At 46.0% G+C, this 23,813-nt stretch overlaps 1 protein-coding gene across 4 annotated transcripts in view; it reads left to right on the top strand.

Annotated features, from left to right (window-relative positions):
- The window catches only part of rasa4 (RAS p21 protein activator 4), a 44,126-nt gene extending 20,525 nt beyond the window's left edge, over positions 1–23,601 (top strand). For 2 of the 4 annotated variants that reach the window (XM_084450066.1, XM_084450064.1), the window contains 16 exons: positions 5,450–5,531; positions 5,699–5,833; positions 6,035–6,126; positions 9,762–9,879; positions 10,552–10,705; positions 12,020–12,084; positions 12,233–12,345; positions 12,657–12,882; positions 15,976–16,113; positions 17,013–17,157; positions 17,406–17,578; positions 18,410–18,547; positions 21,461–21,596; positions 21,786–21,906; positions 22,022–22,080; positions 22,352–23,601. In XM_084450066.1, coding sequence (XP_084306192.1) covers positions 5,450–5,531; positions 5,699–5,833; positions 6,035–6,126; positions 9,762–9,879; positions 10,552–10,705; positions 12,020–12,084; positions 12,233–12,345; positions 12,657–12,882; positions 15,976–16,113; positions 17,013–17,157; positions 17,406–17,578; positions 18,410–18,547; positions 21,461–21,596; positions 21,786–21,906; positions 22,022–22,080; positions 22,352–22,479 — 2,023 coding nt within the window. In that variant the 3' untranslated portion in view covers positions 22,480–23,601. Of the gene's footprint in view, positions 1–5,449; positions 5,532–5,698; positions 5,834–6,034; positions 6,127–9,761; positions 9,880–10,551; positions 10,706–12,019; positions 12,085–12,232; positions 12,346–12,656; positions 12,883–15,975; positions 16,114–17,012; positions 17,158–17,405; positions 17,579–18,409; positions 18,548–21,460; positions 21,597–21,785; positions 21,907–22,021; positions 22,081–22,351 lie in introns of those variants that run through there. The other 2 variants (XM_084450065.1, XM_084450067.1) reach the window with 2 other exon arrangements.
- The last annotated feature ends 212 nt before the right edge of the window (positions 23,602–23,813 follow it).

Here is a 23,813-nt window from a genome sequence, read left to right as displayed (position 1 = left end):
AAATGAGAGAAGGGGCGTGGCTAATGGCGGGAGCATGAAAAGGGGAAAGAACAGCCTGGTTGGGTGTGAGCACGGAGCAACGAGTCGAGGGGGGATCTAATTTTAAATCAGAGTTATTCTGCTGGGGAAATGGCGGAGAGACTGTTTGCTGAATCTCCTTATCTTTCCTTCCTGACCCAAAAACCCGCTCTCGTGCTACTCTCTCCCAAATCTTAAAAACAGACCAGTCTACAGAATTAACAGGCTTTTCCCTTAACCTAGACATCTCAACCACCTGTAGCTGAGCCCGAATCTTAGCTAAAAATTTAACACTAAATGTCAGATATGGATGTAAGAAATCGAAAATGCTTTAGCACATAACGAAAATCTGCCAACAAACGCTCGCAGAATAATGCTTCAGCGCAACAATCTCCTCAGGCTAGCAGTAGAATCCTGTGACCTCCTCTAGCCCTATGTTATTAGCCGGGGTTACAGGGACACCTAGTGGTGATCCCAAAATGTTGCATGTATGACCCGGATGTGGTCTTTGGTTGTGCGCGGGGAAATTTAAAGAAACAAATCCCAAATAATCATGACGCAGCCTAAAAACCCCAAAACAGCAACGAAAAGAAACCTTATGGTTAACTCACGGCGGGAAAGAATACAATTTCGAAGAAACAACCATTAAGACACATTAAAATTCGCTTAGTACTCACCCAGTCAGGAATCTCTTTGTTCTCCCTCTGGCTCAAGGCGGATCACCGGGAGTTGTTTTCCTTATCTCCTAGGCAACCAGCTAGCTAGCCTACTGGGAATCTAGCAGAAATGTAACAGTCTAAAAAGGGTACAAAACAATACTTTACCTGGATCCATGGCGCGCGTAACAAACATACAATCAAGAGCCGAGGCTCAAAAAATGCAATCAAAAATCCCACTGAGCCGGCGAAAAATAGCGCTTAGACAAACATAAAGACAACACAACCCCGTTCGGGGACAAAAAACAGACACTCCGGAGGTTAGCTGGTAATCGCACTCACTGCGAACTTCAACCCATTTGGAAATCGCACTCACTGCGAACTTCAACTCATTTGGAAATCGCACTCACTGCGAACTTCAACCCTGTGGGAATCGCACTATCTGCGAACTTCACTCTGTGGAAATCGCACTATCTGCGAACTTCAATCCTGTGGAAATCGCACTATCTGCGAACTTCAACAGGTTCCCTTCTGTGCTAATTCTGGAACATCGAACTAAAGCAACCCAAAACGTTATCCTAGAAGTGCACTCTCACTTCTTAACTACAGCCGAGCCGACAAACAATCTAAACTGTAGTCTACATCGACTGTAAGGGAGCGAGTCCCAAACCCAAAATTACACCTCTTCTGAAGAGAACCCCCGGTAGCCTAAACAAGGACGAAGTCAAAACGACAATACGATATAAATATGTATATTGCTGTTCACATCTCCTTGGATAGTTACTTACTTAATACCCACGCTGGGGTTTCCTGTTTTCAACCAATCCAGACCAACACAACTGAACCAAATCAAGGCAAATACAACTCAGAACCACAAGAGGGTTCGTTTAAACGTACCTGTGAGCCTCAGGAATCCAGTGGCAGAACTGAGGAAATAATCTCGGCATGCGCTCTGGCGCAAGAGAGAAAATTGATTTTCCAAGCCCATATGGACCGACACGTCTGTCGATCAGTCCTATCCACTGGAATCCCGGCAACACGCAGGTAGTCCTCCCAGATCATCCGCGTCGCCAAACTGTAGTGGATTTTAAAGGATTTACCAAGATTCGTTCAAAAGGTTAAGTCTGATTTATTGTGAAACACATTACGAGCGCAAGGACTTCCTGACAAACGCAGCAAAGGTGGTTCAGTCAGAGAAGTGAGGTCAGTCACTTCTGGCTGTGGCTTATGTACAGTCCAAAACAAAGGTACAGTGTTTCCAGGATGTGATTGGCTACTGCATTGTACATGAATGGCAGGCGTGGCCAAGAGTAAAGACATGTGACATGAGAAAACAAAGAAAAGCAAAAGGTCTGAATCAGGGCAGGAAAGACAAGGTGTGGCCTTTCTGACTTGGACAAAAGAGCGAGGCAGAGCTATGCAGAGTGTGTTTACAATCACAAAAGGGGGAAGAGTTGGTGTTTTACATTAGACTGAAACTGGGGTTTGCGGGGGACTTGGGGGGAGGTGATAAATTACAAAGACAAAGGCTTAAGGTGTTTGGATGTAAATTCCTGGACACACCCCAGTCTAAAATAAGAAGAAAAACATTATTGTCCATTAAATATACATTTAAAGTTAATTTATTTAAAATTAATACATACAAGATATTTTCTGACATAATATAATTTGGACTGGGCTGGGTTAGGCTGGACTGGACTGGGTTAGGCTGGACTGGGCTGGGTTAGGCTGAACTGGGCTGGGTTAGGCTGGACTGGGTTAGGCTGGACTGGGTTAGGCTGGGTTGGGCTGGGTTAGGCTGAACTGGGCTGGGTTAGGCTGGACTGGGTTAGGCTGGGCTGGGTTGGGCTGGACTGGGCTCGAGATGAGGCTTTGAAATGTCCCAATGATGTCTGGCATATCAGACAGAATGGCTTACCATTACGTTCTATGAAGAAAAAATGACTCTCCCCACTCGGGAAAAAAATGTCCTGTGTTCGTCTTCATATTTTCTTTTCGCTGCGCATTTCTTTCCAGCCATTCTTTGGTTGTGTACAGTAGCCTAGGCTACGTTAGCTTTTGTCGTAAAAGAGAATGACCCACGCAAAGCAAATTATTTTGTTTACAATAGGTGCGTTTACATGACAAATATTTTTCAATCTGGTTGATTTCAAGCTGATTTCAGCTTGAGCGTATACATGGGATACAAAGTAAACTGGTTGGATGTTTACATGCGACAACGAAACAAATGTTTCGAACGCGCACGCAGCCGTGAGTGATTGCGTTACGATGGTTACAAACAGCTGACTACGGAACTGTCGCGCGTGCCTTGATTAGTCAAGTCTTGAGCATGCGCAGAATGAACGCAGAACGCAGCATCAATCCGTTTCAAGGTATACATGACGGACCAAACGGTTTCGAAAAGGTTTAAACTACCTCCTTGAAAGCGATTGGGATTTCAATCGGGTTGGGGCATTTCAGTCGGATTGAGGTGTTTATATGACATATTTTCAATCGGTTTGGTCTTCCAAACCTATTTGAAAATGATTCAAACTGTCCATGTAAACGCACCTAATAATTTTGTTACCAAGGTGATTTGCTACCTATATGATTGGTCTGAAGTGGTTCTCACGCGACTTCCTCACTAGCGAAACGAATCATGATTTTATGACAAATCTGCAATAAACTAAAATGGGCGGGAAGAAATGCACAGCGAAACTAGAGAGAGAGAAACGTTTTTATGGAATGAATTAATTTATTTTTTAATGAAAGGATGGAAGAGCCGCAAGCCAACTGTTTTGGGGAATTGATGGAGGAGCCGCACATTGACGGGCAAAGAGCCGCATGCGGCTCGCGAGCCGCGGGTTGGCCACCCCTACCCTATATCTATATTATGTAGGACCATATGATATATTTTAGTTATGGATATTCACATGTTTACAGTATTTACAGAATGTAGATGTGTCCATTCTGATGACTATAGAATATAAGGTGCTGTTGTGCTGAGTCTGAGCATAGTGACTGAGTTTAGTGCTTATTTATTAATTCACTGCCATTTGCAGTGTTTGTGTAGTGATTTTATTTATTTTAGGACACCGCGATGCCTTCATGAATGTGAAACGTAATTGGAAATGATACAAATATCCTCATATTTATGATTATGATTATTATTCAGGCCTAGGATGTCTGTAGAATTGATGTGAACGCAATCACCTCAGATTTCTCATAAATTCAGCCCTTGCGAACACGGGCGCACTCCAATCTGGCCTACCTACGACTGCATTTCCACGTTCTTATATCCTGTTCTTAGATAAGAACAAATCCGAGATAAGAAACCATTCAGGAATGCCAGAATTGTCCCGGGAACTTCGTAAGTGGAGTTAAGAAGAAATTTCTTCTTAACCTCTTCTTAACTGCGTTCAGGAATGAGGTCCAATGTGCTACATTGATTTGTTTGAATGGTGCTGTATAAATAAAATGACATTGACATAATAATGTATTATTATTAAATACAGAGAGAGAGAGAGTGACACATGACCAGTGGGATGCAGGGATACTGTTCTTTGGGTTTGAGCGTCCCGAGTGTGTCCATTTCATAGAGACAGGAGGAAGTCAGGGAGGGAGAGTGTTTCTACGTTTCTACGTGTGGTCGAGGACAGAATCCTCCTTTTTGCATAATAAACGTGTGATATTGGATGATGTCATGTTGAGCCTGTTGTGCAGGTCAGGATCATCAGAAATAACGAGCACTCCCTGGGGTCAGGGAGCATCCTGGGGTCAGGGAGCATCCTGGGGTCAGGGAGCATCATCCTGGGGTCAGAGAGCATCCTGGGGTCAGAGAGCATCATCCTGGGGTCAGGGAGCATCCTGGGGTCAGGGAGCATCCTGGGGTCAGAGAGCATCCTGGGGTCAGAGAGCATCATCCTGGGGTCAGAGAGCATCCTGGGGTCAGAGAGCATCCTGGGGTCAGAGAGCATCATCCTGGGGTCAGAGAGCATCATCCTGGGGTCAGAGAGCATCCTGGGGTCAGAGAGCATCCTGGGGTCAAGGAGCATCCTGTGGGCTGGGTATTACAGACCCATCTGCTCTAGCAGCTGGACACACACACACACACTGCACACACACTGGACACACACATACTGCACACACACACACTGGACACACACTGGACACACACATACTGCACACACACACACACACACTGGACACACACTGGACACACACATACTGCACACACACACACACACACACACACACACACACTGGACACACTGCACACACACATACTGGACACACACACTGGACACGCACACACTGGACACACACATACTGCACACACACACACACACACACACACACACACACTGCACATACACACTGCACACACACATACTGGACACACACACACTGGACACACACACACTGCACACACATATACTGGACACACACACACTGGACACACACATACTGCACACACACACACACACACACACACACACACAGCCAGCGAGAGTGTTGATTACTTTGTTGGGCTCACCTCAAAATACTGTCTTTTACTCATCTCAAAAAGGCTGTTAATATCCTGTCTCATTCGACATTAGATTTAGCAGTGGATTTGTGAGATTGTGCGCAGGAGTTCCTTCAAAAAGAAGGGCGGGGGAAGTTGTGGAACAAGGTCTACACACCTTCACCACCTAAGAGGGCGAGCAAAGCGCCTCTTCACCTGCTCAGGTATCCTAACTCAGGCAGGGACCCTTTTCATGCTCAGGCTTTTGATATGTCGATCTGTCCAACAGAGACCTGGCGAAAAAAGATCGCAACGGAGCATCAGACCCTTTCGTCAGAGTGCGATACAACGGCAGAACCCACGAGAGTGCGGTAAGCTGCCATGACATGTGTCCTGCCATCCGCCTAGAATGCATGTACCGTATCATTACAACAAAACACAAACCTTCAAAGATGCAATGAACTGATTGATTGATTGATTGATTGATTGATTGATTGATTGATTGATTGATTGATTGAGTGCATCTGTGTGGACTCAGGTGGTCAAGAAGTCGTGCTACCCACGCTGGAACGAGAGCTTTGAGTTTGAGCTGGACGATGCCCTGGCGGAAAGCCCACTGAGCGTGGAGGTGTGGGACTGGGACCTGGTCAGCAAGAACGACTTCCTGGGCAAGGTGAGACGCTCTGGACCATCTCACTTCATCTGAAAGAGATGGACGCGTACTACTGCAGTGGGCCTGTGTTCAGTAAGGAGATGTACTACTGAAGTGAACCTGTGTTCAGTAAGGAGATGTACTACTGAAGTGAACCTGTGTTCAGTAAGGACGAACGTACTGTAGCCAAAGCTGTTAATCTCTGTTTCTCTTCTCTGTCAGGTTCTGTTCAACATCCACCGGCTGCAGTCGGCCCAGCAGGAAGAGGGCTGGTTCCGCCTGGTTCCAGACAAACCCAAACGCAGCCAGCATGAGTGAGTAGCCATGGACCTGCATGGTTCTGGCCAGCATGAGTGAGCAGCCATGGACCTGCATGGTTCTGGCCAGCATGAGTGAGCAGCCATGGACCTGCATGGTTCTGGCCAGCAGGCTGCTGTAAGGCGATCCCAGCATGGTGATGCATGGTGATGCATGGTGATGACATGGTGATGCATGGTGATGCATGGTGATGCATGGTGATGCATGGTGATGACATGGTGATGCATGGTGATGCATGGTGATGACATGGTGATGCATGGTGATGCATGGTGATGCATGGTGATGCATGGTGATGCATGGTGATGACATGTCTGTTCTGTATTGACTCCTGATCAGGTGAACATAGTGAACATCCCAGATCAAACAAGATGTCTGCTGAGACTGGAAGCAGAGCCATAGTAGGGCATTGCAGTGACTGTATGAGAGCAAGAGCTTCCTGCTCTGGAACGTGTGTTTGTAGCCAACTGTGTGTGTGTGTGTGCGTGTGTGCGTGTGTGTGCGTGCGTGCGTGCGTGCGTGCGTATATGAGTGTGTGTGCGTGCATGTGTGTGTGTACAGTGTGTGCGTGTGCGTGTGTGTGTGTGTGTGTGTGTGTGTGTGTCAGCACACTCACACCTGGCTAGTCTGTTCCGGTCTCTGTGCTGACAGGAAGTTCTAATCCTCTCCCAGGATAAATCCCTTCTGTATTTCCCATGAGGGATGATTTGGCCATGCGGACTGGGTTAGGATTAGAGGGAGAGAGAGGGAAACAGCGAGGGGGGGGGGGGTTATGTAAAAGGGGAAAGAGCTGGAGCATGAAAGTTGTTTTGGTTAAAGACAGAAACAGTGTCCCCAGACGAACCCAGATGAGTCAACCAAACAGGGACTGTTGGGGGAAAATGTCTCTGGTGCATTCTTGCTTTCAGAGAAGGACAGACGTTCAGCAGAGTCAAGAAAAGGAAAGAATGTTCTTTGACGTCTGATATTTTGGACACCTGTGGGTGGAGGCATAGGGAACTAGCTGTTAAATCTTAGTTTGGAGCCATTCAGCTAGAATAGGTAACTTATGTGCTACGTTGGCTATGAGGGTAAATTCCTTCTGTTAGGGCTGGAGGGTTTGGATCCGCCCACACTCCCGAAGGGCTGGAGGGTTTGGATCCGCCCACACTCCCGAAGGGCTGGAGGGTTTGGATCCGCCCACACTCCCGAAGGCCATAGAAGAAGAATGCCCTGTGTTGCTGAATCAGTGTCATCACGCAAGCACAGTTTGAGCCGTCCACACCTCTCTGGGAGGAGCCACACCTCTCTGGGAGGAGCCACACCTCTCTGGGAGGAGCCACTTCTTCACTGTCATCTTTTCAATTTATCTTTTTTTGTTTGTTTTCCAAGTCTGCTCATTGAATTGATTTGTTCTGATTTATTTGTAGATTGACCGTCATGTAGGATAATGTGAGGGAGCTTGAGACTACTGTACATACAGAAGATCATTTAGTAAGTATTGGATGAGACTAAGCGTTATAAATCAGTCCCCCTACGGCTGGATGAGACTAAGCGTTATAAATCATATGAGTCCCCCTACGGCCGTGTTGTTTTGGCCAACAGTTATTCTGAGCAGACATCTGCATGTCAACACGTAGTTCCTCTTGCTTTCCAGTGTGATGAAGTCAAAGAAGAGCAGATATAAATATCTGTGACAACGCCACACAAAGGACCGCGTCTCTGCTGTCCAATCACATCTGAGCAGGATGACCTCTGAACTCATGATGCCACCCTTAGTTATGACATCATGCTGCAGTCATGATTCCATCCACCATCCAACCATCAAACTAGTCCTGTTCAGGAGGGAGGGAGGGATCCTAGAATGACGCTGTTTGATGATTTGGTTTCAGAGGAGATATCTCTCTGGTTTCTCAGCGTAAGCCCTCGTAAGCCCTCTGCCTGGGCGGCCCTCCCCTCTCCTCTGGGTTTGAGCCACTCAAGCTGTTGTTGTTGTTGTTGTTTGTGTTGTCTGTGTTGTCTATCTCCCACCCCTGCCTACCGCCTCACCACTAGATTAGATTTGTGAAAGGCTGCCACCATCTGTGGAGCCTGGTGGTGTGTGGGCCGTGCCAGGAGATGTGGAGCCTGGTGGGCTGAGAGCCTTCTAGGTCCAGAGAGACGAGGCAGCACAGCGCAGCGTGAATCAGCTGCTGAGAGGCCCTCCATCACTGGGGGGGACGTCACCAAGCATCCTCGTTCTGAAGAGTTCTCCGTTGCTCCTGGCTGCTCTGTGGCTCTGTGTCAAGATGGTGGCTGGCTGCTCTGTGGCTCTGTGTCAAGATGGTGGCTGGATGCTCTGTGGCTCTGTGTCAAGATGGTGGCTGGATGATCATGTTGTTTATGTTGCTGTAGGGTGGACAGAACAAACCTTCTCCCTCTCACACTATAGAGCAGTTCCAGAATCTGCTCTAAACATATTTACACTTTATGTCCCACCATTTTCTTTTGTTACTCCAGACAAATATTAAAATGTTTCTATCCACACTCAAGTCATCCAGTGAAAGGCAGTCTAGTGAGAACTAGTCATGGTCCACCACAGGATTCCAGGATTTGGGAGACGACCACTGTTGGTTGGACCCTATATGTGTTTTTCCATTGCATGAACCTAAGCCCCGCTCTCTGACCACAGTCTGAGCTTGTCCAGGCAAGGAAGTGGCCCAGAGTACTATTATCATGGGACTTGGTGTGTCTATTTGGTTTACTGCATCCCAGTCTGGAACATTCTGTTTTGTGCCTGGAAAATGTTCTCTGGACCGTTTTGATGGTCTGTTCTTAGTTACTGTATCCATGTTTTGATGGTCTGTTCTTAGTTACTGTATCCATGTTTTGATGGTCTGTTCTTAGTTACTGTATCCATGTTTTGATGGTCTGTTCTTAGTTACTGTTCCCATGTTTTGATGGTCTGTTCTTAGTTACTGTATCCATGTTTTGATGGTCTGTTCTTAGTTACTGTATCCATGTTTTGATGGTCTGTTCTTAGTTACTGTTCCCATGTTTTGATGGTCTGTTCTTAGTTACTGTATCCATGTTTTGATGGTCTGTTCTTAGTTACTGTATCCATGTTTTGATGGTCTGTTCTTAGTTACTGTATCCATGTTTTGATGGTCTGTTCTTAGTTACTGTATCCATGTTTTGATGGTCTGTTCTTAGTTACTGTATCCATGTTTTGATGGTCTGTTCTTAGTTACTGTATCCATGTTTTGATGGTCTGTTCTTAGTTACTGTTCCCATGTTTTGATGGTCTGTTCTTAGTTACTGTATCCATGTTTTGATGGTCTGTTCTTAGTTACTGTATCCATGTTTTGATGGTCTGTTCTTAGTTACTGTATCCATGTTTTGATGGTCTGTTCTTAGTTACTGTATCCATGTTTTGATGGTCTGTTCTTAGTTACTGTTCCCATGTTTTGATGGTCTGTTCTTAGTTACTGTTCCCATGTTTTGGTCTTTCAACATGTTTTGTTCAGTACACACAACCTTTTTTAAACACTATGACTCAAAGTACTTCATTGAAACTGGGCTCCTCTTCCCTGTGCAGTATTTCTGTGACAGGGCGATATTATCTCTGACGTGCTCTTGGTTTCCTGTGCTTGTCCCTCCTGTCTGACCGGTCCAGGGGTACCCTGGGATCCCTGAGACTCCAGCTGCGCCTGCGAGACGAGACGGTCCTCCCCTCCAGGCACTACCAGCCCCTCACACACCTGCTGGCTCAGTCTGTGGGGGCCCATCTCAACGTGAGGCCAGATCAATGAACACATCTGCCTCAGGCTCAAGTGCTGACTGGGAAAACAACTAAATTACTTTTATATAGGTTTACGGGTATTGCTATGGCAGTAAATTACCTTTATATAGGTTTAAAGGTTTTGCTTTGGCAGTAAATTACCTTTATATAGGTTTAAAGGTTTTGCTTTATATAAGTTTAAAGGTATTGCTTTATATAGGTTTAAAGGTATTGCTTTATATAGGTTTAAAGGTTTTGCTTTATATAGGTTTAAAGGTTTTGCTTTATATAGGTTTAAAGGTTTTGCTTTATATAGGTTTAAATGTTTTGCTATATATAGATTTAAAGGTATTGCTTTATATAGGTTTAAAGGTATTGCTTTATATAGGTTTAAAGGTATTGCTTTATATAGGTTTAAGGTGTTGCTATGGCAGTAAATACGCCCTGAGGGAAACAGTGGAGTTACAGAAACTAGAACGGAGGAAAGCTGCTGACGTGGTCGTGGTCGTGGTCGTGGTCGTGGTCACGTGACGTGGTCGTGTGTTATTTCTGATTCTTTGACCTACAGCCTGTCAGGCTGTCCATGGATTTACCAAACGGCACGTGATGCATCCTCCCGTATGTTGTAATCTGTGATTGGAGGCAATGTTGGTCCTACTGTGAGTTTGTGGTTGTATGTTTGCAGGGCAACTGTCCAGATGTGATCATGCTCATAGATGAGACCACCACTGCAGAGAGCCGGCAGGAGGTGGCGTCCAGCCTGGTCAAGCTCTTCCTGGGACAGGGCCTGGCCAAGGACTTCCTGGATGTTCTGTTCAGACTGGAGTTGGACAAGACTAGTGAGTCGTCTCTGCTCTTTGCATTCGGGACGTCATGGTGTAAATACAGCAGGACCCCACTTATCCCAACCCAACGGGACCGAAGGTCGTTCGTATCTCTGAAATGTCCGGATGACTGAAACTTATGTTAAAATGCACCAAATTCAATAAGTGGTATACTTGTTTCATATAGACTCATAATAGACCAATAAATACCCTTAATTACTTGTGAAAATGCATCAAAATTGCAATCAAATAGCCAACTAAACTCATATATCCTAGCCTATAATAGACCAGTAGCCTATAATGCAAATAACCGAATTTCCAATTGAGTGCGTGCTTTGATCAAATACAGTACTTTATTCTCAAATCAGGCCTACGCTACATCGATAGGCTACTGTATTCGCAGAACAACATGGTATAGCCTAAAAACAACCCAACATTAGAACAATTAGAGCAAATGATAATCAATAAATAAATAAATAAATGAAATGACAGACAAGTTGTCGTGTCTTAGGCTCTTGTAGCCTAAAAGAAAGTCACTAAAACAACCGATGTAGGCTAACGTGGCCTAGGTTTGTTATTATTGAACAAATACAGTAGGCCTTGTAGGCTAATCTACATGCCCACAACACGTCTGTGTTCCTGAAGTCCATTAACTGGGAACGAATAATGACTCGATGCTGCTTCAGGTTGCTGACGCGCTTTCTGGCACCAAGGAATGCAGCTCTCGCGCAGCAGACTCGTTTGCGTTTTATGCTCGACATTAAAGTAACAAAGAAACGTGACAGTAGGCAACAGCCTACAGGCAACATACAGCTCTTTTTATTCACAGTAGGCCTAGGATACAGTACTGTAATGAAAATCCCACCAGTAACCAGATAGCAGGCTAAAAAAAAAAAAGAAACGTTTTTTAAGCCTGTCCGGTAGACCGGGAGGTTCGGATCTCTGAAGTTCGGATGAGTGGGATCCTACTGTAGTTGATTCCCCAGTGTGTGGGTCTGGGTTCATGATTCCCCAGTGTGTGGGTCTGGGTTCATGATTCCCCAGTGTGTGGGTCTGGGTTCATGATTCCCAGTGTGTGGGTCTGGGTTCATGATTTGACTGTGCTAATATTTGCTCTCCTCTGGGTGCTCGTTCCTCAGTCCTCTTCTCTCTCCTCAGTCCTCTTCTCTCTCCTCAGTCCTCTTCTCTCTCCTCAGTCCTCTTCTCTCTCCTCAGTCCTCTTCTCTCTCCTCAGTCCTCTTCTCTCTCCTCAGTCCTCTTCTCTCTCCTCAGTCCTCTTCTCTCTCCTCAGTCCTCTTCTCTCTCCTCAGTCCTCTTCTCTCTCCTCAGGCGAACCCAACACTTTATTCCGTAGCAACTCGCTGGCTTCTAAATCCATGGAGTCATTCCTGAAGGTAAACCCTGCTGTTGTCTGTGGATGTGCAGTCCAATCTCCATAGACTAATGTCTGCAATGCTTTCAGCTACTATTGTCTGACAAAATGGAACATTTAAAGCAAACGCTCCAGCTCATATATGTCCTGGTGTCTTCCTCTCATGGCAGGTGGCAGGCATGCAGTATCTGCACAGGCTTCTGGGTCCGCTGATCAACCGGGTCTTTGAGGAGAAGAAGTACGTGGAGCTGGATCCCAACAAAGTAGAGCTGAAGGAGGCTGGGTAAGAACCAGGGATCACACGACGTCAAAAAACCAGGGATCACACAACGTCAAAAAAACAGGGATCACACGACGTCAAAAAAACAGGGATCACACGACGTCAAAAAAACAGGATCACACGACGTCAAAAAACCAGGGATCACACAACGTCACATTCAGGTCTGAATATCCATCATATCCTGTTCCAAGGGGATACGACTGGGCTGCTTTGGACTTCCTGAAACACTTTCTGCACATTCTGTTATCTTCTCTCATGCTGTGTGTGTGTGTGTGTGTGTGTGTGTGTGTGTGTGTGTGTGTGTGTGTGTGAAGGTGTACAGGTCTTCACCGAGTGCACACAGAAGCCGAGGTGATCCAGCAGAGCGCCAACCTCCTCCAGTCCTACCTGTCCGACCTGCTCCACGCCATCCTCCAGTCCGCCTCCTACTGCCCTGTGGCGGTGTGTCAGGCCCTTCGGCAGCTCTACCAGAGGGTCCACAAGCGCTTCCCTGAGCCCGAGTACAGGGTGAGGAGGGTTGCACAACTTCCATCTGTTCAAGTGAGAATGTGTGACCGCCCATGGAGGTTTGGTCTTGATGTCTGCAGTCCTCAAAATGTGCTAGAGGGAAAAATGCTTATTTTTTCCCCTGTTTTGCTTTTTTCATATAATAATAATAATAATAATAACTTTCATACATGGACGGCGCCAGGATTTTTTCTCTCCAGGGGCTAAGGAGGGGCTTGACCAATACATGGGGGTGCTAAGAAAAAAGTAGATTTTCATGAAATGAAATATCGTATGAATATTTTGACATTAAAGACGCCGTATAAACACGCCATTTTCATAGCTATAATAAGCCGTTGTTGCTTGCAGCCAGCTTGGCCAGTTAAGTTAGCTTAAGTTAGACGTAAGTTACTTATGCTAGTGCTAGTAGGCTAAAAATCAGTCGCAAACCATCAAACGTTCTGATTCAAAACTCATTTGTTGATTTAATTGTATCCAATGTCTAATTTCATAATGTTTGCTAGTTTACCCTCATGACTGAGACATTTACCTAATCTAAATGCAATCGTCCTCAAACTCACAGCTGGAGAAAGGGTCACATTAACGCTCCACAAGTGAAAGTGAAGTGAAGTTGGTGGTGATTGGCCAATATTCAAACACTGTCAATCGAGCTACCCTCGTCCCTCCCGCCTCTCTACTTCTACCCTCGTCCCTCCCGCCTCTCTACTTCTACCCTCGTCCCTCCCGCCTCTCTACTTCTACCCTGGTCCCTCGTCCCTCCCGCCTCTCTACTTCTACCCTCATCCCTCCCGCCTCTCTACTTCTACCCTCGTCCCTCCTGCCTCTCTACTTCTACCCTGGTCCCTCCCGCCTCTCTACTTCTACCCTCGTCCCTCCCGCCTCTCTACTTCTACCCTCGTCCCTCCCGCCTCTCTACTTCTACCCTCGTCCCTCCCGCCTCTCTACTTCTACCCTCGTCCCTCCCGCCTCTACTTCTACCCTCGTCCCTCCCGCCTCTCTACTTCTACCCTCGTCCCTCCCGCCTCTCTACTTCTACCCTCGTCCCTCCCGCCTCTCTACTTCTACCCTCGTCCCTCCCACCTCTCTACTTCTACCCTCGTCCCTCCCGCCTCTCTACTTCTACCCTCGTCCCTCCCGCCTCTCTACTTCTACCCTGGTCCCTCGTCCCTCCCGCCTCTCTACTTCTACCCTCATCCCTCCCGCCTCTCTACTTCTACCCTCGTCCCTCCTGCCTCTCTACTTCTACCCTGGTCCCTCCCGCCTCTCTACTTCTACCCTCGTCCCTCCCGCCTCTCTACTTCTACCCTCGTCCCTCCCGCCTCTCTACTTCTACCCTCGTCCCTCCCGCCTCTCTACTTCTACCCTCGTCCCTCCCGCCTCTCTACTTCTACCCTCGTCCCTCCCGCCTCTCTACTTCTACCCTCGTCCCTCCCGCCTCTACTTCTACCCTCGTCCCTCCCGCCTCTCTACTTCTACCCTCGTCCCTCCCGCCTCTCTACTTCTACCCTCGTCCCTCCCACCTCTCTACTTCTACCCTCGTCCCTCCCGCCTCTCTACTTCTACCCTCGTCCCTCCCACCTCTCTACTTCTACCCTCGTCCCTCCCGCCTCTCTACTTCTACCCTGGTCCCTCCCACCTCTCTACTTCTACCCTCGTCCCTCCCGCCTCTCTACTTCTACCCTCGTCCCTCCCGCCTCTCTACTTCTACCCTCGTCCCTCCCGCCTCTCTACTTCTACCCTCGTCCCTCCCGCCTCTCTACTTCTACCCTCGTCCCTCCCACCTCTCTACTTCTTGTGCCCCTCGTCTAGACTTTGTCTCTTTTCTTTCGAATTACAAAACGATCCATTATGAACGACTGGCTAACGTACGAGCACACTCACATCAGCGCGACTCGTCTGGCGAGGCGAGCTGTTAGGCTCGTAGGCATGGTAACCAGACCAGACCCCACCACGCGCATGTAAATCGCAGGGTACCTGTAGCACGAGCACGCAACCATGGGACCTGATTATGAAGAGAGAATGGCTGATTATGAACTTTTACTCTTTTATTTTATTTTAAAATAAAAAATAGACCAAAATGTTTGAGGGGGCTTAACCGGGGCTAGGAAGATTTTTGACGGGGCTGTAGCCCCGCCTAGCCCCGGTGTAGCGCCACCCCTGTTTTCATATATATAGCGCCTTTCATAAAACCCAAGGTCGCTTTACATGGAGGCAATAACAGACAAGAGACAAACATGGTAGACAGAGACACACAACATTAAGTAACGGAAGCTAGAGGTCAAAGGCCATATTAAGGAGTTCTTGAAGCAGTTTATGAAAATTGAAGCTGCGAGGAACCCACTCAATATACAACAAACAACAGTTTTAGCATCACTAAATAGTCATATTTTGTCACCAAAATCCATGTCCTGTGAGAAGTGTGAACAGCTCTGAATCTTTGAAGCCCTTTTTCTCTGCTTAGTGATTTCAGGTGAACCAACATTCACAGAAACATCCTCAAATAGTTGCAGATTTCAATGCATGACACATCATTTGAAAGTGTACAATTTACACTTTCATAATCTGTAAAAAAGAAACTGAAAAATGACCTTGTCAGACATCAGGACCAAACCTCCAGTGGCGGTCCCATCTGGCCTGTCTTCTACTGTTGATCCAGTGTGTGTTACTATCCATCCTGTTTGGTGCATCACATCAAATCAAACTTTATTTGTACAGCGCATTTCATACACAGAGGCAACACAATGTGCTTTACAGAGAGTAATGGAGGGTGGGCATAGGTCCCACCCCTACATACCAGAGGGAAACAAAAAACAGCTTTACCCTGGGGCCAGAAAAGTGAGCTATAAAAATTCTTCCCTGACCCCTCAATGAGACGATCGAGCAAGCTCCTGGAAAATGTTTGTCTATTGTCTAAGAGTGGCTGGTGTGACCAAGTATGTCAGGCCCTCAGTGGAATGCTCTGTGCACCGCGGGTCATTGTGTAACGTCTCTAGTCCAGACCTAACAGCATGATAGAAAAAATGCTGGATCATTATCAGATATCTTGCTTCACATGGCTTTTAACCCTGTGTTTCCTGGTGTTTCCTCCTGTCTAAGAAGGGGCGTGTCTCTTCCCTCTGTCCCCAGAAGGTCAAGTTCATAGCGGTGACCAGCTTCCTGTGCCTGCGCTTCATCTCTCCCGCCATCATGTCCCCCAAACTCTTCCACCTCCGCGAGAAGCACGCCGACGCCCGCACCAGCCGCACCCTGCTGCTCCTGGCCAAGGTGGGAAACACGCGGGGTCACGCAGGGTCACGCAGGGTCACGCAGGGTCAGGCAGGGTCAGGCAGGGTCACGCAGGGTCACGCAGGGTCACGCAGGGTCACGCAGGGTCAGGCAGGGTCACGCAGGATCAGGCAGGGTCACGCAGGGTCACGCGGGGTCACGCGGGGTCACGCGGGGTCACGCAGGGTCACGCAGGGTCACGCAGGGTCACGCAGGGTCACTCTGGCTGAGGAAAGCTGCCAAATCCATCATGGCGGAGACTATGGGCCCAAATGGCACATTTGTTCCCCACAATGAATGACATGTAGACCAAGATTCATACATTTTCCTCCAAAGGGGTGGAAATGCCAGCATTGTATGCTAAATAGCTTATTGTAGCGCCATCTAGGGTCCAATTGCGGTGACTTTGTGGCCTATATTTACTCATGGTCTGTAGTTTGGGCCTGGTGGTCTTTCACATGTTTGGTCCAGGACTTCAAGACTTATTCAAGCATTTCCAGAAAAAAAAAGAATACTGACAATATCAATAGATTCCTATTCCTACGCTATTACAGTATGTAGGACCCTTAATAACAACAGGTAGACTAGACACCATAGTAAAACAAATATAAAACACACAAGAAAAACACACAACATACAGAAACAGCAGCAGAAATCGTTCCTAAACATTCACTACATCCGTCAGACAAGCATAACAAACAAGGATTAATCATATGTAGACAGAAGTTTCTTTAAGTTCTTCTTGAAAGAGAAGACCGACTGCAGCATGTTTGTGGAATCATCCAGCTCATCCTTACATTTAACTCAGCAAGCCTTAGAAGACCAAACCTGCTTGACCAGTTAGAACGATGCTCTAGCCTTTTCAGCTGTGTTGTTTCCTGATGTGGTCCGTCTCTCAGGCCATTCAGACCATAGGGAACCTGGACATGCTGACCTGCTGCTCTAAGGAGCCCTGGATGATCCCCCTGCAGCCGGTCATCCAGCAGGGCATCACCCAGCTCAAACACTTCATCAGCAGGCTGGTCACCTGCGACCACGCGGAAGGTGTGTATCCTGTCTGTAGGCGACTACAGCATCATCCCACACATGGCGATAAGTGTGGGGAACCATGCTAATATGATATAGGTTCAGACATAACGTAACCTAGCCCTGCTAACAGTGATTCCAATTGAGACCAAAAGACCAATTCCAAGTGCATGTGTGTGTGTGTGTGTACGTGTGTACGTGTGTGCGTGTGCGCGCGCATGGTGTGTGTGTGTGTGTGCGTGTGTGTGTGTGTGTGTGTGTGTCAGACCTGGGCCTGCAGGGCCGTCTGAGGGTCCCGTGTGTCTCTGTGGAGAAGGAGGGCTTCCTGCTGCTGCACCGCCTGAAGGACAAGAGCATGCTGATGACATCACCCTTCAGGAAGCACTGCGTCACGCTCAGCAAAGACTCGCTGTCCTACTGCAAGACGCCGCACTCCAAGGTGAATCAAATCAAACTTTATTTGTATAGCACATTTCATACACAGAGGCAACACAATGCGCTTTACAGAAAGTAATGGGGGGGGGGCATACGACCCACCCTACATATTCCAGAGGAAGGCAAAAAAACAGTTTCACCCGGGGGCCAGAAAAGTGAGCTGTGAAGATTCTTCCCTGACCCCTCTCAACGAGACGATCGAGCAAGCTCCTGGAAAATGTTTGACTATTGGCTAAGAACATTTACAGAGCAGTCAACATGGGCTAGATACTTCATAAGAGAGACATGACTAACACACAAAGAGTGCACACATAGTTACAGAGAAGTTGCCTACATGGTCGGCCATTATGTGTTAGCTATCCCTGTAGTCTCTAGTATGATATTTGAGTGAATCATATAACAAAGCACAGTAAACACTTAGCAGAACAGGCTCATAGAGAATGCCGCAAGGCAGAGGTGGGGAGACAGAAAGCAGAGAGCCAAGGGTAGAAAGGGGCGGGGTTGGCTGGATAGGGACAGCTGACGACACAGAGTGGGAAGGAGCTACAGTAGTCATGGGGAGGCAGGGGGGTGAAAGGTGAAAACTTTATTCTGGGAGAAAATGGATTGTTCTAGTCAAGTGTATATTGTCAAGCCAGTGAAGTTATCTGAAGCCTTGTCTAGGCTAGTGTGCACCGGGAGGAGAGGGAGTGGTACATATTACAAATGTTAAAAAACAACAGTGGTAGCACAAAAAAGACACTGGAGTTAAAACACAATGTTAAAGACACACTGTCTCCCACAACCCCCTCACGTTGTGTTGTCCTTGAGATCTGGAGCTTCCCTGGCTTTGCAGAAGAGCTGGTTCATCTCGCTGCCCAAGATCCGGGCTGTGGAGAAGGTGGAGGAGAAGAGCTTTGGAAGCGCCACCGTCATGCAGATCATCTCCAGCGAGGACAGTGGCCAGACAGAGACCCTGTACCTGGACTGTAAGGTCAGAGGCCTCAACAGACTATACACTAACAACATGGGAATGAACGCACTAGTGTACACACACACACACACACACACACACACACTCACACAAACACAGTGTCTCTCTCTCTCTCTCTCTCTCTCTCTCTGTGTCTCTCTCACACACACACACACACACACACACACACACACACACACACACACACACACACACACAGTCTCTCTCTCTCCCTCACACACACACCACTCACTCACTCACTCACTCACTCACTCACTCACTCACTCACTCACTCACTCACTCACTCACTCACTCACTCACTCACAAGTACAGTGAATAGTAGGCTCCAGATGTTGAGTGTTTAAACTAGGTCATGTGAGCTTAAGTCGTGTCAGTGGCGAAGATTGGGAAGGCGATAAAATTGATTGAAAAATCCCCAGGCCCAGACGGGTACCTGATTGAGTCCTTTGCCATAAAATTAGCGCCCCTACTGTGCTCTGTCCATGCCAAGTCACTTCTTCAAAAGAAACTCCCTACGTCTATGACTCAAGCCACAATATCCGTTCTACCCAAAAAAGACAAAGACCCAACCAAATGTGCATCCTATCGGCCAATCAGCCTCCTCAAATGTGATTATAAAATACTTACAAAAATCCTCACCCTCAGCTTAGAATCTATAGCGCCAACCAATGTCCACACTGATCAAACGGGGTTCATAATAGTCGACAATCGTTTTACAATCTGCGTCGCCTCTTTAATATAGTGTATTCCAAGCACTCGACTCAGACCTCAGAGGTAGTCATTTCGTTAGATGCCCACAAAGCTTTTGACTGCGTCGAATATAGCTATCTTTTCAATACTTTGTGCAAATTTGGATTTGGACAGACTTTCATTTCTTGGATTCAGACATTATATACTCTTCCACAGACAACAGTGAGGACTAACAATACTGACTCTGCTTATTTTACTCTGCAAAGGGGAACAAAACAGGGCTGTCCCCTGTCCCCTCTCCTTTTTGATCTAGCTATCGAACCACTGGCTATAGCTTTACGACAACACAGTGGGATAAGGGGTATTACCAGCGGGGCTGAGGTCCACAAGGTGGCGCTATACACCGATGACCTCTTGCTGTTTCTGTCTGACCCTGAGGTTTCAATTCCGGAGTGTCTGGAGACCATCTCACTGGTGCAGCCTCAGGTTACAAAATCAACCTGACAAAGAGTGTGATACTCCCAATTAACAGGAAGGCACTGGCAATGTGCTTTGAGTTGTTTAAAAATAACTTTAAACCAATCATGGACAAAACTAAGAAGGACCTTACATGCTGGTCAGCTCTCTCATTGTCCCTGGCAGGTCGCATTCATTTGGTCAAGATGGTTATTCTCCCTAAGTTTCTATACCTATTTCAGACAGTCCCATTTTTTTTGCCCAAATTTTTTTTTAAGGACCTAGATAAATGTATTAGCACTTTTATTTGTAACAAAACTATACCCCCTGTACACAAGGCTATACTGGAGAGGCGTAAGGCGAATGGTGGTCTGGCATTGCCTAAGTTTTTATATTATTACTGGGCAGCAAACATACACAAACTACATATTTGGTATGATACTTTTATGAAGGGAGAAGAGCCACACTGGTCCCTTATGGAACAGCAGTCATGTTCACCTGCCTCCCCAGTGTCCATGATGTGCGCTCCTCTACCGGTGGATGTGTGCCCCATACAGATAATCCACTCATAAGAGGCACCCTACGCATATGGACTCAATTCCACAAACACTTTGGCTATAATCAGGCGCTGGTGTCTATGCCTCTTAGCTCTAACCCCTTGTTTAGACCTTCCCTGTTGGATACAACTTTTCAAATTTGGTTCAGAAAGGGATTACATTGTGTGGGAGACCTCTTCATAGACGGGGTGTTTGGCTCCTTTGAACAACTGGTAATAAAGTACAACTTACCAAGGTCCTATTTTTTCAGGTATTTACAAATCCGTGATTTTACTCTCATTTAATTCTCATCCTTCCCATCCACACCACCAACCAGCTCATTTGATGAGTGTTTTAATATGAAGCCGTACCAACCAGGCTGTGTCCAGTTTATATAGTAGGATTGAGGAAATGGAAGCTGCTCTCTAGAACACCTCTAAGCACCGTGGGAGGAGGACTTGGGCACGGAGCTCTCTGAGACAACCTGGCAATGGGCTATCGAAAGGATACATAAGTCTTCAATATGTGTGAAACATGGATTGTCATGACCTTAGGACACATGTTTTGGTTGTGCCCAAAATTGCACACATTCTGGTCAAAGATTTTTAGCACATTTTCCTACATTTGTGAAAAAGAGGTGGACCCTGACCCTGCCATCGCAATATTTGGGGTTGTCCCTAACAACACTGAGGTTTCTAGGCATCACTCAGATCTAATGGCGTTCACAACATTATTAGCTCGCCATCTTATACTTCTTAGTTGGGAATCCCCCATCCCCCATCCCACTCACACTGGGTTCGGGAGGTTATTCCTCAAGCTAGAAAAAGTTCGATGTACAGTTCAGGGCTCTTCTAGGAAATTTAAGAAGACTTGGTGTCCCTTTCTGTCCTACTATGAGAACGAATATGTTGTGCAGAATTCAGATTAGTATTAGACACTAAGTTAGAAGCCCCCACACCTTAACCCTACCCCCCCCCCCTTCTCTCCTTCTTCTGTTCTATTATTATTAGTATAACTATCCTTTTTTTTGTCTTGTGAGTTGTTGTTTTTTTTCTCTTGTCTTCTGTTTAATTCACTGTTAAAGCATACGCAGAGGATTTGGTAACATTATGTATGCATAGAGTACAGTGTATTCAGGCGTCTTGTCTATCTTGTTTGAAAACTCAATAAAAACAATTTGAAATAAAATGTGAGCTTAAGTCCCTCACCCTCCTGACTTGATCTCATGTAGAGTGTGAACGAGCTGAATCAGTGGCTCTCGGCACTGAGGAAAGCCTGCAGTCACAACACAGACACCATGAGCTCCTACCACCCAGGGATTTACAGAGGAGATCGCTGGAGCTGCTGCCACCAGAAGGACAAAACAGGTACTGCAGGATGGAGGGACAACAGCATGTAATGGTCATGTTTTTTTTTGCATACACAATACAGATTATCACAGGTTGTAACTAGACCATACTTTAGTTTTACGTAGGGCCTTTGAGTATCTAAAGATGGTGGGTTGTTTATGGTGTTTGCTTGTTAGACGTAGACATTTATACTTGTATTCTATCAAGACCCAGGATGTGACAAAACGAAGAACGGGGTGACATTGCAGGAGTGGTACGACCCTCTCAACCCAGACCTGGAATCCCAGCTCCTCTATCGACATCTCGTAGGAGTCAGACAGGCTATCAGGTGACTCTCCTTATTGATTGTAGAGCAATATTTCATTTCAAAGGTTATTTGAATTTTCCACTACGCTGCTATTGTGTGCTGGACAGTTTGTATTGACTTGATTTATTTAATACAGAGACAAATACCTGGAGATGATGAAGCCAGCGGAGGAAGATGAATGTGAGGCATTAGAGGGTGAGCTCACTGCATGTTTTTATGTCATTATTTTACAGTATTCATTGTATTACAGTACATGGACATTTGATGAAAATATGTTCTTTTCCGATTTTGAATAATTTTAAGAAACTGTCACAAGGTACCATCGTATGATGAATCACAAAGTAAAAATGCTGATTTCAGTAGGACTGGGCAGTAAAAGACCAGAAGCCATCATTACGTGCTGTAGTACAACCACGTTAAACGTGTTGCTCATGTAAATCTGATTACCCATGGGCCTCTCTGTCAGATGAGAAGAAAGTAGACGGGGTCACCATGTTGTTCAACGTCCTGCAAGATCTGCAGGACGCCCATGCCGCCGTGGAGCAGGAAGAGAGGGCCAAGAACAAGAACCTCCTCCTGGAGCTCCAGACATAACTCTACATGCAGCAGACCAGTCAGTCTGTCAGTGTCGCTCCTCTCCTTGTCTCAGATGATGATTTGGACCGATTTCCCCATTGAAAACGTGGCTCTGGTTCCGGGACTTTCACAATGTGTTTATCGCCATAATAATAACACCCTCAATTTCATCTGAGTGTCTTCATGTTCTTTCTGACAGGATTCTGTCCTTGTGAACTTCACAGGATGACCGGCAAAATCCCTTTAAGATCGGAGCAGGCAGGAGGGGTCATGTGACCAGTCTGTGTTTGACATTACATTTGGGGTTCAACCATCCTTTTCTACCACAAGCTACATGTTGCTAATGTGAAGACTGTGATTGTATGATGAAGCAGTGCATTCAGTCATGACATGCTGTGCAGGGAGCTATTAGAGATGGCTGTAAATAGAGGTGCTTTGTCCATGAGTAGGGCTGCTTAACACTATCCACCTGCCCAAAGATCTGCTGCTTTGGTTGTTGTAGATTGAAACTGTTCTCTGCATCTGTACTGCATTCACAGTTGATTCATTCCCTACAGTGTTTTATATTTCATACAGTATCATGTCATGTATTGAGCCTAATATGCGTCTTTCATGCTTTTAATGCCATGTTTTCCCCTGTGTTTTCATCTGTTTGTGTTTAATATGTTTAATGTGCCATTTAAGTGTGTGACAGTAGGCTATTACAAGCACAAATTGGCATTATAACAGTGTTAAAGTTAGCTTGATGCAGGATTTTACATTCACACGTGAGTATGAAACAGTTAAAGTTTAACATGGAAATAATTTGATTTTGATTTGTATGATTTATACATCCAGAGAGGACAGGATTTTTTTTTTTTTTTTTTTTTTTAATTACTCATTATTAAATGACGTAAAATGACAGTATAACTCTTCTGCATTCTTCTATTTATGTTGTTATTCCCTGTTAAGACTTTTTAGATTAAATGTTTTTTATTTTTGCCATTTATTGTCTGTTATTGTATTGTATGTCATAATGTATGAAGATTTACATTAATATTGCAAATTTTTTATGATCCTGAATGTGACTGCATTTTCTTACTGTGTTCTGCCACATGAATGTAAAATGTTCAACCATTAAAAAGAGTGTAGAGGATTGCATGTTGAGTAATGTGCTTGTTTGTCACACATATGATTTGTAAGTCACATGATTAGTGAGTTGTCATGCTCAGAAATCCAGATTTTGTCAGGTAGGCTGATTTATCTCCAATATTGTAATTGGAGATTTTTTTTTAAATGTTGCATTATTGATGATAGTGTGTGAGGTTAGAGTGTGAGGTTAGTGTGTGAGGTTAGAGTACAGTGTTTCAGGT

This window comes from Borostomias antarcticus (genome assembly GCF_949987555.1).
Source record: "Borostomias antarcticus genome assembly, chromosome: 15".
In the NCBI taxonomy this organism is placed as follows: Eukaryota; Metazoa; Chordata; class Actinopteri; order Stomiiformes; family Stomiidae; genus Borostomias; species Borostomias antarcticus.
Note: the sequence above shows the minus strand (reverse complement) of the source record. Positions and strands in the feature narration are given on the sequence as shown.